The 14,678-nt window shown below is 40.2% G+C and overlaps 1 protein-coding gene across 6 annotated transcripts in view; it reads right to left on the bottom strand.

Annotated features, from left to right (window-relative positions):
• Positions 1–14,678, bottom strand: part of CHCHD6 (coiled-coil-helix-coiled-coil-helix domain containing 6) — a 115,871-nt gene that overhangs the window by 65,175 nt on the left and 36,018 nt on the right. For 4 of the 6 annotated variants that reach the window (XR_007509257.1, XR_007509256.1, XM_049826167.1 and 1 more), the window contains exons 5-6: positions 14,571–14,591; positions 9,032–9,115 (exon numbers count right to left, since the gene is read on the bottom strand). Coding sequence is in view for 4 of the 6 variants with exons in the window: in XM_049826167.1 (XP_049682124.1) it covers positions 9,032–9,115; positions 14,571–14,591 (105 nt within the window). In the remaining 2 variants the exon portion in view is untranslated. The remainder of the gene's footprint in view (positions 1–9,031; positions 9,116–14,570; positions 14,592–14,678) is intronic. The other 2 variants (XM_049826168.1, XM_049826166.1) reach the window with 1 other exon arrangement.

The following is a 14,678-nucleotide window of genomic DNA, read 5'->3' as shown; positions in this document are numbered from 1 at the left end:
ACAAGATGTACATTTACTATTTTATTAAAAACAAAACAAAAATTTAGTCATTATTTCATATTTATTTACAATGGGGCTGGACTACAAATGAGTGAGCCAGGTAGTCCTCATTAGAGTCAAGGTGTTTAATGGTAAACTGTGATTGGGATCATTCTTGGTGCAGCAGAATATATAGCCAAACCACCAGCTAACCCCAAAACCAAGCAAACAAAAAAACCCACCACTCATCGTCCTGGGATCAGGAGATTCTGCGACAGATGAAGCAAATCCCATTTGCAGTGGCTCAAGACCTCACAGTGAGCCTGACGGTGCACATATATTTAAGAACATGAAAACATGTTATTTACAAGCTACTTCTGAGTCACTCTGGTCTCTTGGGAAAGTGCATTATATGTTCAAGAAATTGGAGTAGCTCTTTTATTTATGTTTCTTTAAAATGACTGGCAGATGGGGAAAAACCTTCAGAGAAGTGGCCCTAGGCTGTCATGAAACATGTATTTAACACACCCACAGTAAACTACAAAACACACTCACTTCAGAAGGTACAGCCGCTGTAAACATGCAGTAGTCCCTTTTTAAAGGCTGATCTTCAGACTACTTAATACAGCACAAATTTGAGATGTTCTGTGGAGTCCGCCCAATATACAGAGTAATTATTAGTCATACTTTCCATTAACATGATGGCAGCATATTTTGTAAGGGCAGAGCCATAATTTTAAGGACCTTTTCAAAACGAGCCCAAGCCTCGGCTTTATTTTTAAGTCACAATGGTGATGCCTTTTTTCCTGCCACATGTGGAAGGACTGCTGCAGGCCGAAACAGAAACCTCAGATTCCCCAGGCTCTTATGCAAGTGGATTCCACACACAGAGGGAAGTTTTGCTTACCTGAAACAATTTCTAAGACTAAGTCTAAATCTGGAATATCCCAAGAGAAGTACAAACTTCAATCATCCAAATCCCAGCAGACGCACAGACTCCAGCCTAAGGTCTGGAACATATTTAATCAATTCACTGTTCTAACTCTCTACAGTTTTATAAAATAGCCAATACTGCAATAATAACAGGGCCAAAAATTAATTGTACACTGGTTGGTGAATTGCACAGAAATAACAGGCAGCACTGGTATTTATTGCAGTAAGATAATGTAGTTGGTGCTAAGGCACAGCTACACCACAGTAAAAATAGGCGAGAGACAGACTCCGTGTGTGTGTGTGTATACGCATGTATATGTATGCATGTTCATGCAACTGCTGCTTTCCATTAGAAAAGCACTGGTTTTACCGGTAGCAGTGCTACATGTATATAAACACATTCATAAATACCATTCTGCTTATACACAAGCATACAAACAGCACAAAGAGGGAGGAAACAGAAATTTAAATTGTTAGGCAATAAGAAAATTAAGAGAAAATTGGGTTGAATTAAAAATGGCAAGGAAGGGTATCAGAAATATTAGATAATGGAGAAAGCTCTCAGAAGTAAGACAAAAGCACCCCTTGTTTTGCTCTTTTTGGACTAGACTTGACAAATACTCCAGTGTTGAGTTCTAACAAAGAGACAAGATCACATTCTAGGTCTTTTTGTTCTGCCTTTAACAAGTCTTCATAGTGATACACTGATGAGACCAGATACCAGATTGTTATCTAAATTCAGCTGCTAAATTCAGTGTTAAGACACTAAGTTCAAACCACACATTGCCACATTTATTTCACAAGTCGAGCCTGAGGATGGATTCCTCCAAGATGAAGCAGCCCATAAGCATCATTCTCTCCCTCTGCAAAGGTACTCTAAATGCCAGGGAAACAAAATCACCGTAAGGCTCTGACAGTTCACCCTTGAGCACACAGACTGCAAACACATCTCTACACTTATTGTCCAGACTGAAGAGGAAGCAAACGCTCAGTTGCTGTTTGCATAGAGGCTGCTTGTAATTCGATGTAATGTACTGTACATCAGTCAACACATATTGAAGAGAACATACACACTGCAGAGAAAGGCAGAGAGGCAGTGCTGACATCTAACACATTTTATTTACCCTATTGTAGATGTTCTTTGAGTTCATCAAATTACCAATCAATTTATCTGATCTCTAAGAGCTGGTGTACTGAGGTATATTAACTACTAAACTTTACAAGCTTTCAGCAAAATACCCATTAAATGGATGAATTGAGCACAGGGTACTGGAAGTCAGTTTGCAAGCTGGCCAACGGCAACAACGAAGCAACCTCTCCCTGCAGACAGGGAGACAACGGAGAAGCGTTAGGAAGCCAGCCTCTTCTAGATGCTGTTCAGCCCTAACGGATACCAGTGGAAAGAAGAAATTAGGGATGCCGTACTCCTTCCTCCTCCCCCAGCATGACATTTAACGTCTGTGAATAACTGAAAAGAGGAAGAGGATGGGAGGTCAGGACCGATTCAGATGACAATTTCAGAAATTTAACGCACACACAGGACAAAATCTTCAGTTCTCTAAATATCAAAGGCTGTGCCCTGAGAGACTGCTAGAGCCACCGCTGCCTGAAAGACTACGTCCACACAGCCTTCAACAGACAGCCCGAGCAACTGCTAAGTGATCTGGATGATTTAGGATGGATCTTATCAGCGTATTTCAGAAAACTATACTGGGGATTATTCTTCTTGTGTTCAGAAGATTAAACCCACAGTTTGATGAACGGGGTGCTTCATTATATTGTTCCACTGGCCTGAAAGGCAAACTGCATTTTAGGATCACAGCTGTTGTAGGTTCGCATAAAGCACTGCTGGGTTTGTGGCAAGAAGGGTTTGCAGCAGGGGCACGGGATGAGAAGAGAACTGAACAAATTAGGTAAGAAAAAAAAAAAGAAATTGTAAAGTGTTTTGTAAGGCTCAATTACAAAGGCAGGGACAAGAAATACTTCTGAAAGGGAAACACACTTTTTGAGACCAGAATTTGGTTTCACACTAGCTGTTCTTCCTCAAAGTACCCCACAGCACTGGCTACAGCAGTAAGCTAGTGACTGGCAATACAGTGAATGGAGGCAAACAAAGCAGCCCTTACACACAGAGCAATAGCTCACATGCAGCCCTAAGACATTACAGGCCATTTTATTGAGAAAGTAAATGGTGCCGGTGACACCTGCCAAGACATCTCAACTATTTAGAAAAGGGCACTGAATCTTTAACTCCCAGTGAGAGGGCAGAGGGTTCATTTGAAGAGAACACCTCAACATGGCTTGCTTTTTCAAAGGTAGGCGAGTGCTCTGTAGGTCTCGTGAATACAGACGCAGCCTGAGATCCCAACTCAGGGAACTGATTCCTCGGCCTCTGCAACAGAAATCCCCTGCCACCTTTGCCAGGTGACATCAGTTGTTCAGCCCCGCAGAATCTGCTGAAAGTTGATGATGAAGACGCAACATGAACTTATTATTCTGGAAGGCTTTTTTTCCCAGGCTGCTGTCACTTTCTCTGCAGAGATTTTTATTGAGATGAGTTACTGGCCAAAAACCATAGAAATGAGTGGACTCACATGTAGGGATGACCTTGGTGCCCCAGAATTGGAAGACTGCTCCAAGAAGAAGGATCAAGGCCAAAAAGAATAACAAACAAAAATAAGTTTGCCTCCTGTTCTTTACACATCCTAAATGCTTTACAAACATGAATTAAATGGTAAATGCAAGGGCAAAAGGAGATTAATTTAAACAAACCAAACAAGGCGAATGCCACACACAAAATTACAAGATTTGTGAAGCTAAGCAGAGAAAAAGGTGCAGTCTACCTTATTAATAAAAAAAAAGTTATTTGTTTAATGCATTCCTTTCCCACTTGCATAAATACTCTACAGCTTATGAATACCTCTTGTGCTACTTACTGTTCTGAAAAACTAGAAGCAGAAAAGCGTTGCATATTAATGTACACACTGCTCACAGTAGTTCACAGCCACCTAATAAAAGACAATGTGGGAGCTGGAGCTTAGGAAAATCCAAACAAAGAAGAGACATCATCTATAGCAAGGAGTTTCACTTCACCTGCTGAGATTGCCTTCAGCCCTTCTCTGCCATTTTACACTACTCCAAAGAGCTGCCCGTATTTTGCTATACTGTAGCACTGCCCTTAACCTTTGTCAGGTTAAACCCAGCAAGAGGCCAAATAGCAAAAGGAGTCAAACAAATATTTACTTGGGAGAAAGTATGCAACTAATATGCTAAGTGAAATCTCCCGGCATCCGAAGGGTTCCAGGAGAGACTGCATTTCTTTCTTATCATACTTTTTAAAGGATGTTTCTATCATTTAGAGGAACCAAGCATACACAGAATACTTAATAAAAATCCCAGTTCTGAGCAGTATATACGTTAACTATTCATACCAAGCTCCCTCCATCTCCCTCCTTCCCTGCTTCTCAGTAACATATGAATGCATGAAAGAACATCAGTTTAAGCTTCTCAAATTGAGTGTTTCTAAGGTTTTCCTTATAGATTATTAGGTCCAACTCTCATTCTTTCTACCCAGAGAAACACTACAGTACAAAATCTCCTTCAAAACAGTTAGGACAAGATCCACTTTTTGTGAAACAATTCCAAATTACATGGATGAGATATAAAATTACTCTAAAAAGTCAGAGTTTGAAGTTTAACAGCTTATAACAAATTACCCAGGTCTCATTACTGGATTACTTATTGGAGATTAGACAGTCACATTGGAAACACAGGTGTGGAATGGCATGTCTGTATCACCAACTCCAAAATCCTGCAATTATACACAGTCATATAAGAAATAGTCAGTTCAAAGGATCTATTCCCCGTAATTTTTCTGATTACCAAAATATTTCAGGCACTCCAAAACAAAAAACATACAAGCAACACAAGAGACTGAAACACACAACTACAATGAGTTAAAGTGAGGAAGACCAAGGGCATCACCAGTGTCCTCATCCTCTGCAAGGAATTTGTTCCATAAAATTTGATTTAAAAAAAAAGAAGTCTAAAAAGCATGCACTGCACTGCAGGCAGAACAAAACCTACCACCCCTTCACACACTCACAACCCCTGACAAACTGATAATGAAGAGCGCAGTGGGAAGAATACCTCCCATCAACAAATCACAGCATTGGTTTAATCCCAGTACAGCTACTTCATGCATTCAAACCTGCACTCAAAATAGCTGAATGCTGCTAGTAGCAGTAGTGCGTGGCACTGGCTCAACACAAGTCAGAAGTGTAAATCAAGCATTAGGCACTACAAAGTAACAGAGAACCAAACAGTGATTCTGATATAGCTACCATATATGTTCATGGTCCACCCATATCTTGAGCACTGTATGCACAGTTCTGGTTCACACCTCACAGAGAAGATTAAATAGATGTGGAAGAGTTTCAAAGATGACCAGCCCGGATGATCAAAGCATTTGAGGCAAGTATCCCATATACTTGCCTTGATCTTACGCTCATCCCTGGACATCCACTTTCAGTCACAGTCAGGACCAGCTTACTGAACTAGATGGACCTTTAGTGTGACACAGCACCGCTGCACTCACCGTCTTACTTCTTCCAGTGTTTTAGTAGATGATGTAGGGAAAACCCTAAAAGCTGAAACACTGAAATTATTTTTCCATACATGCCCTTTCCTGTGAAAATTTTAATAAGACTGTCTAGAGAAACTGAGTTTCTCAAGATCTATTTGAAATAAGGTACACCCATAGTTCATCTCATGCAAAACTAAAGGCAAAGCCTTTTTAGCATTTTTATAGCTTTACTGTTTCACAACACTTTGCCCTCCCATTATAAGCTATTCCATCATATAGATGGAATAACTGAGATAGATGGACTAAGTAATTGTTTCAAACTCCCAAAAGAGAAACAGCTATTAGAAAATGAGCAGTTTTTTGCTTCCAATTCTGTGCTCTGTCCAGTAGATTACAGTACTCTTTCAGAGATTACAAAATAAAAGGATAATGTATTCACACAATCTGCTGCATTCATCAGAACTACTGAGTTCAATTCTGGTCAATACATCTCAAAGACACAGCCGCAAGGGGGAAAGGGCCCAAAGACAAACACGTAGAATGAGAAACCTGGAAAAAAATCATTCACACAAGCCGAGGCTGAAAAGGTAAGGACTGCTCAGCTTAATGGGAAGGTAAAAGGAGGGAACAGATAATGAATAATGAAGGGAATTCCTTTTATTTCTTTCACATAAAGGATATTAAATGAAAAAAAAAGTATTTGAAACTGGTAATAGAGAATTATAGAGTACATAAGTTAACCTGTGGCACACACTGCCACATGATATCGGAAGCAAAGAGCTAAACAAGGCTTCAGGAAAAATGTCTGAGGCACGTAGAAGAACAATGGCAGTAATCCAAGTTCCATTACGGTGAATAAAAATACTGAATGAAAATAAACTCTTTTAAAGCACGGCATGTGTCAGCCTCCGATTGACAACACTTAGGAAAACTTTTCTCAAACTTTTCTCCAAAAGCTTTTTTTGTTGTTTTGTTTTGGTGAGGTTTTTTTGCATCTTGCTTCCAAGTCTTTGAAAACTGACCACCGTCAGAAGAAACAGGACAGTCTCTGTCTACTACACTGTAAGGAGTATATAACACAACTATTCTTAGCATCCTACCAGGAAGGTACTTAGTTCAACATCAACAGTTCAAAACATCCTTCAAAAACAAATATCTAAGTCTCCCACTGCTGAATCCTGTGATCATGCAGAAGTGGGACAAAGCCGACCTGAGGTTACAGATAAGCACAGCAGGGGAAAAAGGGGGGAATTCCTGACAGCCTGATCCTTAGAAGCAGAAATTTCAGCTTTCTAACTCCACACTGAGCCATCACATTCATTCACTCCCAGCCCAAGACCTCTGAGCTACCAGTGACCATCCCCTCTGAAGACAGTGGAGAAAGCAAACTTCTATTTCAGAGCTCCTCTCCACCTCATCCCCTTACCAATAGCTTTATTCTAATATAGACACACACATACATACACAGATATATAAAAGCATATCTAAGCCTAAGTTGGAAGGGTTTAGCACAGTGGAAGGAGAAATAAATAAATAAATAAACAAACAAACATACATACATCAAGGTCTGTGTGTATTCAACAAATAAAAGCAGAATAATATAAAAGCAACAGCTAATAAAAAAGATTGTTCTGTGCTGTTTTCCATCTTTCCAACCATTATAGGAATAAAATTATCCACAGAGAAGATCAAAAACCTTTTTCAAAACTAATACAATTAAGCTTTATTACACTGTTTCAAGTACATTTCTCTCCTCTCCCTTCTAGCCCCCCCCACCTCCCACTCCAATCCAGACTAAGGGTTAGAGGCATTCTTCTATTTTATTATCGGCAAAAGGCTAGTGTTTAAGGGTCAGAAACTATCTAGTGTTTCAAGAGAGGAAAGAACACCTGTCCTTATTTATTTGCTTTTGTACACGTAAAAACTAGAAGATCGTTTCTATACAGCTCGGCAGTTTGCATAGGACTATGGGCAAGCCACCTTACTCCCCTGAGTAGATTCTGCACTAAAATATCCATCACCTTGTTTAAAAAGTTTCCCTGTAGTAAAGGACATGGACCTGAAAAGGGAAACCCAAAATACAACCAAAGATTTCAAAAAGAGGACACTGCAGCCTGGATGCAAACTTCTCCCCACTCCACTGTCAATAAAGGACAGACACACTTACAAATTTTCCCTGCAGTTTCCACTTCATGAAACCAGATCCAGAGAAAAGAATATAATAGAAGTACACAGCATGAGACCAAGAAATTGCAAAAATTCCCTTTGCATATGAACATATGGACAACTGTGATAATTAGAACGATAGCTGCTAGATTGTTTGCAATTTCACTGAACAATCCCCATTATCTAGAAATAGAATTTAAAAATCTGAATGCAACACCGAGTGGTAGTTTTAATAGTTTATTTTTTAATGAACTGTATAGATTAAAGCGTTGCAAAATTGTATCATGTGAAATTGCTCATGGGCATGTTTTACCATTAATGGCTTAAAAAAAAATAATAAATGCTGTATGGACAAACATGCAGTAGCAGGGAACAAGAAAAGGAATAGATGTGCCGATAGTTTTCTACCATTTCTGTAATCTGCAATTTTCCCATGTTCCATATTCACCACCAAGCTACATGTTGGTAGTAAAGCTGATTGATTTCTCTGTCTCTTTACAACCCACCTTTTTCATTGTTTGTATTTCTTTTTAGTCACATAACACAACTACAAGTCAGATGTATGCAACTCCCTGTCAGGAGGTCTAATTGCTTCAAATTGGAGAAGATTATTCTCCACATTTATTAAAAAATAAAGACTACTTATAACATTATTTCATTTTGCCAGGAAGTGAAAAACACATTAGTTCATAAGGAACAGCATGGCTGCTCCTGTTTTTATGGCATCAATTTTTAAAAACTCATCATGGTAAACAATTAAACAAAGAAGCAAATCCCACGTTTAGGGGAGAGATTCAAATCCCTAAATGGATTTTCAAAGGTCATTTCAGGCTTAAAAGATGCTTGACAGTGTCTCTTTAAATCAAGTTCATTTCAAAGGCTTATCCAGCAAGAAGCAGGCAGTGCACTGCAGCACCACCCTTTGAACTGCTGAGCTCCCTAGAGAAAAATTAATAATACAACTTTAATTCATATTTATAGCAAGATCTGTGGTTTGCTTTGTGTTTTTTAATTTAGGAAAGGATTTTTAACACAAGGAATTAAAAAAAAAAGCACTTGTTTTTTTGAACTTAGCTTTCACCTAAACCCCATGGCAAAAAAGAAAATAAAGTTTGAATTACTTTATTAAAAAAATCATCCAGTTAAAAACCTCTTATCTTTCAAATGTGAGTTGTTCGAAAGATTTTGTTTGTACAGCTTTTTCATCACTTAACTATGTAAGGGGTGAGGGGCAGACAGATACTGGGAGCTTAAAGTTCCATGTTTCAGCACCATGCTTCTCGTTCCTCTGCTCTTTGGATCCACACAGATCTGCATCCGATCCCATTAGTATTCAGAGGCCACAAATAAAAGGCAACTTAGCCTTACCTTCTTCTCAATGCGAGCCAACTGCTCTTTATAGAAGGCCTCTTGCCGCTTCAGCTCTGCCTCCCTGCCTTGCAGCTCCACAGCCTGGGAAGAAGAACAAAAGAGCATCAGTAGAAAAAGAAATTAAAAACAAAAAGTGTGAGTGCAAGGAAAGCACATGGGATGCAGACTGGAAGGAACTAAAAAAAAATAAATCATTGCTCAGGACTGATATATAGGATCCCTCTCAGTGGAACTACAAACCTTCAGTACTGGAGTTCATTTTGGATTATCTCCACAAGTTTGAAATGCTCTTATTAGTATCATACTCAAATTCATAACTTTGATTTTATTTCTCCTTATTAAATGAAAACATGTAATCACTGAAAGGTGACATCTTCCTATTGCCTTTTTCAGAACTCCACCTTATCCAAGTCTTTGTTTTTCATGAATCACGATGTTTATTACTCCACTTCAATGCTCTTCACCTTACCTTAAAAATAAACCTCAAATCCTCCACTTTATAAACACGCACCCCTTGGAGTGTCAGAAAACTTCTGTAGATTTAACAGGTCCCTACAACTATAAGGAAGATCCGAAATACAAGTCTATGTTATAACATTATAACATTTTTATAGCAACACATATTTTCGCACATTCTCATTTGCTTTTACACACATACATAGGACTGCCTTGATAATTAAGTACTGTCTCCACACACTCTCTGTGCATACACCACCAGCACCCCCAGAGTTCCTCTGGCTGGGTGCTGCAGATTTGGAGGGGAGATGCGTATCAGAGAATTTCTCTTCCATCTTCCAAAGTATAAGTGTGACACTTCCCAAACAGCAAACTTTGTATACAAACACATGCTTAAGCATAACCTGGTCATCAGCTAAACAATGATCAATTGTGTGGTTACGGCAACAGCTTTTGCCTTTTAGGTCTTTACAACTAGCAGCACTTCACTGCATTCCCACCCCTAAACTGAACCAGCATTAAGAAAACATGGCATTGGTGGACCCTGCACCAAACTTTTTAAGCTTAAAAATAAAAAGCAACAATAGCAAGAAGAATGGCACTTGTTTTTCTTCCTCTATCCCACCCCAAAATCTCTGGGGCCACATAAGTTATCACCAGGCAAGAAGACCTTTCAAAACTAGAATTATTAGTCCATTTAACATGAACACAAAACCTGCTAATCTATAGCATCCCAGCAGCATTGCTCTTAACTTTTAATGATGATGGTACAATCACAGAAAATGCTGGTCAATATGATTAAGCAGCTGGGACAGAAACATCCTCATGGGCTCAGACCTGTCATTTTACGGCCAACAGCCATTGTAAATGAGAAAAATTACATCTGAAAGCCAGTTGCTGTGCATTTCCTTCATTCTACTCCCCTGCTGATGGAAATACAGTGGTATAATAGGGCTTAGAAGAGATTTTAAGCTAGGCAGTGAGGGACAGTTGCTAAGCAAGCAAGAAAAGAAGTGATACATGAAATAGGGGGTTTGCAGGGGTGTGGTGGTAGCATCTGTTTGTTTGTAAAGGAAAAAGAAATATTTTGGTTCCCATGTTTGTCATCCAGCCAACAGGGCCAGGGTAAGGCACAAGCACTATAGTCTCACATCTAAATCCCCTTGCTCTCAAAGACACTTCATTAAAGGCAAAATCGCTGGCTTTGGTTTAACCAGAGCTGCTATGTATCTTCCAGCCCACAAACCAGCTGAAACAGGATGGGAAGGGGATGAGAATCAGCTGCCCCATGCATGTAGCATGACCAAAGAGATCTCACAGCAACAATAGGGGCACTGATGGGCACTTTGTAAGTGCCAAAATTATTACCATTTCTATGATAAGAGAATGAAAGCTATCCTTCTGAACCAATACCCATCTTTTATACAGAAAAGAATATGCAATTTCAACTGAAATGAAACAGATGTAAGAAGGCAGGGTGGTCTGGTGCATGACCAAAGGAACCTGATTCTCCTGCTGATTTTCTGCATAACACCCATAAAATCAGATTACTAAAGAAGTGATTTGTAGTTCCTTAAGGAGAAAATAAATAAGGAAAAGAAAGAAGAGTAACATAGTACTGACCCCTCTGCACAATTCAGATGGAAGGTGTTTTTGATATGAAGTGTATTTCAAGAAGGCGGGGGGGGGGGGGGGGAGTCAAAAGATCAACTCTTAAAAATGCAAGAAAGTTTCTGCTTAACCTAAATAAATTAATTATGTGGCAGTGCTACTCCCCTGGGGTAGCAGACTATTTTGGGAGCACAAAACCAATACATGTAACAACTGGTGGACAACAGGCTTTATTCTGTTTCTGGCAAGACATGGATATGTCATCTCTGGAAGGGAACACAAACCAAATACCTAATCTCTCAAGCGGCCTGCTGAGATGCAGACACATTAGAAGTGTGCTGATCTGCATGATGGTGACCCATGGACTCCCAAGCAGACCTGACTGGAGCTGGGGTGCCCACAGTGAATAATGCCTCCACACCAACGCACCCTGCAGCAGACAGACATTCTGTTAGTGACATCCCTAGGGTCTTGCAAAATTGATGTCAAAGAATCAAAACCAGATCTCCCAATTGCAGACTACAACCTCAGTATATAAACCATTCTTCCCCCCAAGTAATTTCTCCCATACTATCTCCCATTATCTCCCACTTACTGCCCATAAGTTGTATGATGAATCAGAGGTTGCGCAGAAAATTTTTACTCACAACTCAAACATATTTTCGATGCTTTGTTTGTTTTCAAGAGCTGCTGATGTTTCAGTGCATTGAAGTATACTGAGAAACGTTCTATTTGTCACAGATCTGCTTGAAAGTTGCTTTCTGTTTCCCTCTATCCCCAGCTGTTATTACTAGAAACTTTAGTACACTTTATGATGATGTTTGAAGTATGAATGGTACAGTCAGAATATGTGTCATTTGAAATATTCACTGTTCCAAACTGGGTTAGGCAACAAGGGACATTTTGTATGAATACAGGATATTTATTAAGAGTTCCTCTAGTCCTGCTGCTTATTCCCCACCTGAAGTCAGAAGCCTGTGATGTCCCAGACAGAACTGGCTGCTATGGAAATGATTACAATTTCACAGGGGATTGAGATTGCAGGTGCCAAACAAAGCATCAGATACACTTTTCACATAAAGGCCTTTAGAACTAAAGAAGGAAAGAGAAGGGAAGACATGCATGATAACACAGCAGTTTGAAAATCATATATCAGAAAGTTGCATTTCACATCCACGCTGCAGAAGCTACATCTGAGCTTGAACATATCATGCAAGAGATGACCAAAGCCCAGAGATGACATCTAAGAAACTGTAGTGCAGAACACTGCAGAGAGTGTGATGCCCAAGAAGTATGAAGACAGACATAAAACAGAGGGAGGGGAGGAAGAGTGTAGTTAGTCACAGAACACATGAATGCACCCAAAACTTAGTAAAGTAGCATGCGACAGCATGTATTTGCAAAAGAGAATGTATGCAATAGGCAATTGCTCTCTGCACAAAAACTCGGTATAAGATATAGTCAGGAAATGCTAAAGAATTCCCTGTGATGCGTCAGAAGTTACAAGCATTGCATTCTTACAAAAGGACAGTGAAGGTATACTATTACCACGCTACTACAGCTTCCATGGGCATGGATCCATGGACTGGTTGGGGGCTCTTTCAAATTCTTCCTACGCTTTATCTTTAGACTTTTTCCACAGTCCAAAGTTTTTCAGGTTATCTCAGTGCTGCTTTGAATGGTGAAAGAGCTAAGGCAGAGTCATGTGTGATTCCCTGTCTCCTCCCCTCCCTTTATCAAGTAACCTGTTTAGAAACAAACTGAAAGCTCATTTCTAAAGCTATGTATTACATATTGGCTGAACTAAAGAATTCAAGCACTGGCCTGCTAGCTGACAGGCAGGCCAAAGGAAATATTTTACAAGCCTCTTAACTGAGGTTATGAAATATTACTGGTTCATTCTCTACGAACAAAGCCAGACACTCTTAGCCTCGCCCTGAACTGACACCAACACGTGACACATCAGACTGATCTCCTAGAGCTGGGCTTAACTCTAGATACATCCATGCACAGATCAGCTTTGGCTTTGCCCCCCACAAAATATCACCAGATTTTTATTATTTTTAATCACAGTCCCTTCTTATCACCTTGTTAAACATGAAAACAAGGAAGGAAATCTGCTTGAAAAAAAGGGAGTTTTGGCAGGGTCAGGTTACAGTAGGGAATGTGGCACCCAGGAATAAAGTGCAGCAATAGCACAGCCCACAGCTGACAGCTACCATCAGGCTGTCTCTCTGCAATACTGTTGGGATTCTGGGATTTGGGGAGAGGGCATGGAGAAGACTCTATTGGAGGGGAAAGAAAAAAAACATAGCCCTCTCTGCAAAGGGCAAGTCAAGCTAAAAAGAAAGGTCCATATCTCAATCTATAAAGAACTTCCTCAAAGGCAAGTCACAGCACTTGGCAAGATTATTGCAAAAATATTTATCTTCTTGGCAAAACACATTCACCAGTCAGATGAACTAGTGAGATGACGCCTAGAGAGTCAGTCAGAGGCAATCCAGAGAAAGAAGCTACAAGGATAAAGGAAAGGTCCTTAAGTCTCTACTAAATACCTTGTTTCTACATCATACTGTCTTTGCTGAGAGGAGTTATCAGCTTCCTCCAGAGGTATCCAGTAACATCTCTGCAGCAGCACAGCAGAGGTGTCTGGGCTGGGTACCTCAGCTTGCCACACTTCACAACTGCAAATTCTTATACCTCATGCTTTCCCATGTCTCTTCCAGTCCTGGTAGCAGTCCAGGTGGCAGGGGAGAAAAACAAATGCTATTAAAGGCTCCAAGACTAGAAGAAGGAATTGACAGCAATGCACTGAAGAACAGAACTAGCTCCAAAATTAGCTAGCTGGCATGTTCTTCACCAAGCCTAAAGGGAATACGGCAGAGCTGAAAGGGCAACACTGAAACAGCGAGAAGCAGCTTGCACGCATCATGCCTGAGACTGAACAGCAGAACTTTACACAGAGGCTTGTACTGGACAGCTAACCATAGGGGAACCTTGACTCAACCTCCCCTTGCATCAGCAGAAACATCACCACTACTGTGGAGCTGCCTGCAGTCACTATTCCAGACATGCGAGGCCTACAAAATCACTTGCTTTTTGTCCTTTATCTCATCCTGTTGAAGGCAGGTGACTGTGTTTTGTTTTGTTTTAGGACCCAGATGCAGGCTCATGGCCTTAAAAAGCAGTACTGGTGTAACCTTCATTTCCTCCTGTTTCTGCTACTCTCTTAGCCAACAACACACATCACCAGATCAAGTTGGTTTCAGCAGCTGTAAGCTACACAAAAGGAACCAGTGAAAATCTTTATGGAGGAAATAATATGCAATTTTCTAGCTGAACACCTTTTAAAATGTAATGACAGAAAATAAAATCCTGCATCTGTGCTCAGCAATAACAATCTGTACGCGTGCAGTAACAACATGACACTTGGAATAAGCAAGATCCAGACAAAAAAAAGAGAGCTTACCCAGGCGTCCAAATCCGCAGGCTTGGAATAAAGAGAGCACAAGAGAGAAAGGAAGGGAAAGAGAAGAAAAAGAGAAATCAGTGATTTATGGAGGCTGCCTGCTGCTGC

The sequence above is a fragment of the Accipiter gentilis genome, chromosome 23 (genome assembly GCF_929443795.1).
Source record: "Accipiter gentilis chromosome 23, bAccGen1.1, whole genome shotgun sequence".
In the NCBI taxonomy this organism is placed as follows: domain Eukaryota; kingdom Metazoa; phylum Chordata; class Aves; order Accipitriformes; family Accipitridae; genus Astur; species Astur gentilis.
This window is presented reverse-complemented; position numbering and strand designations above follow the sequence as displayed.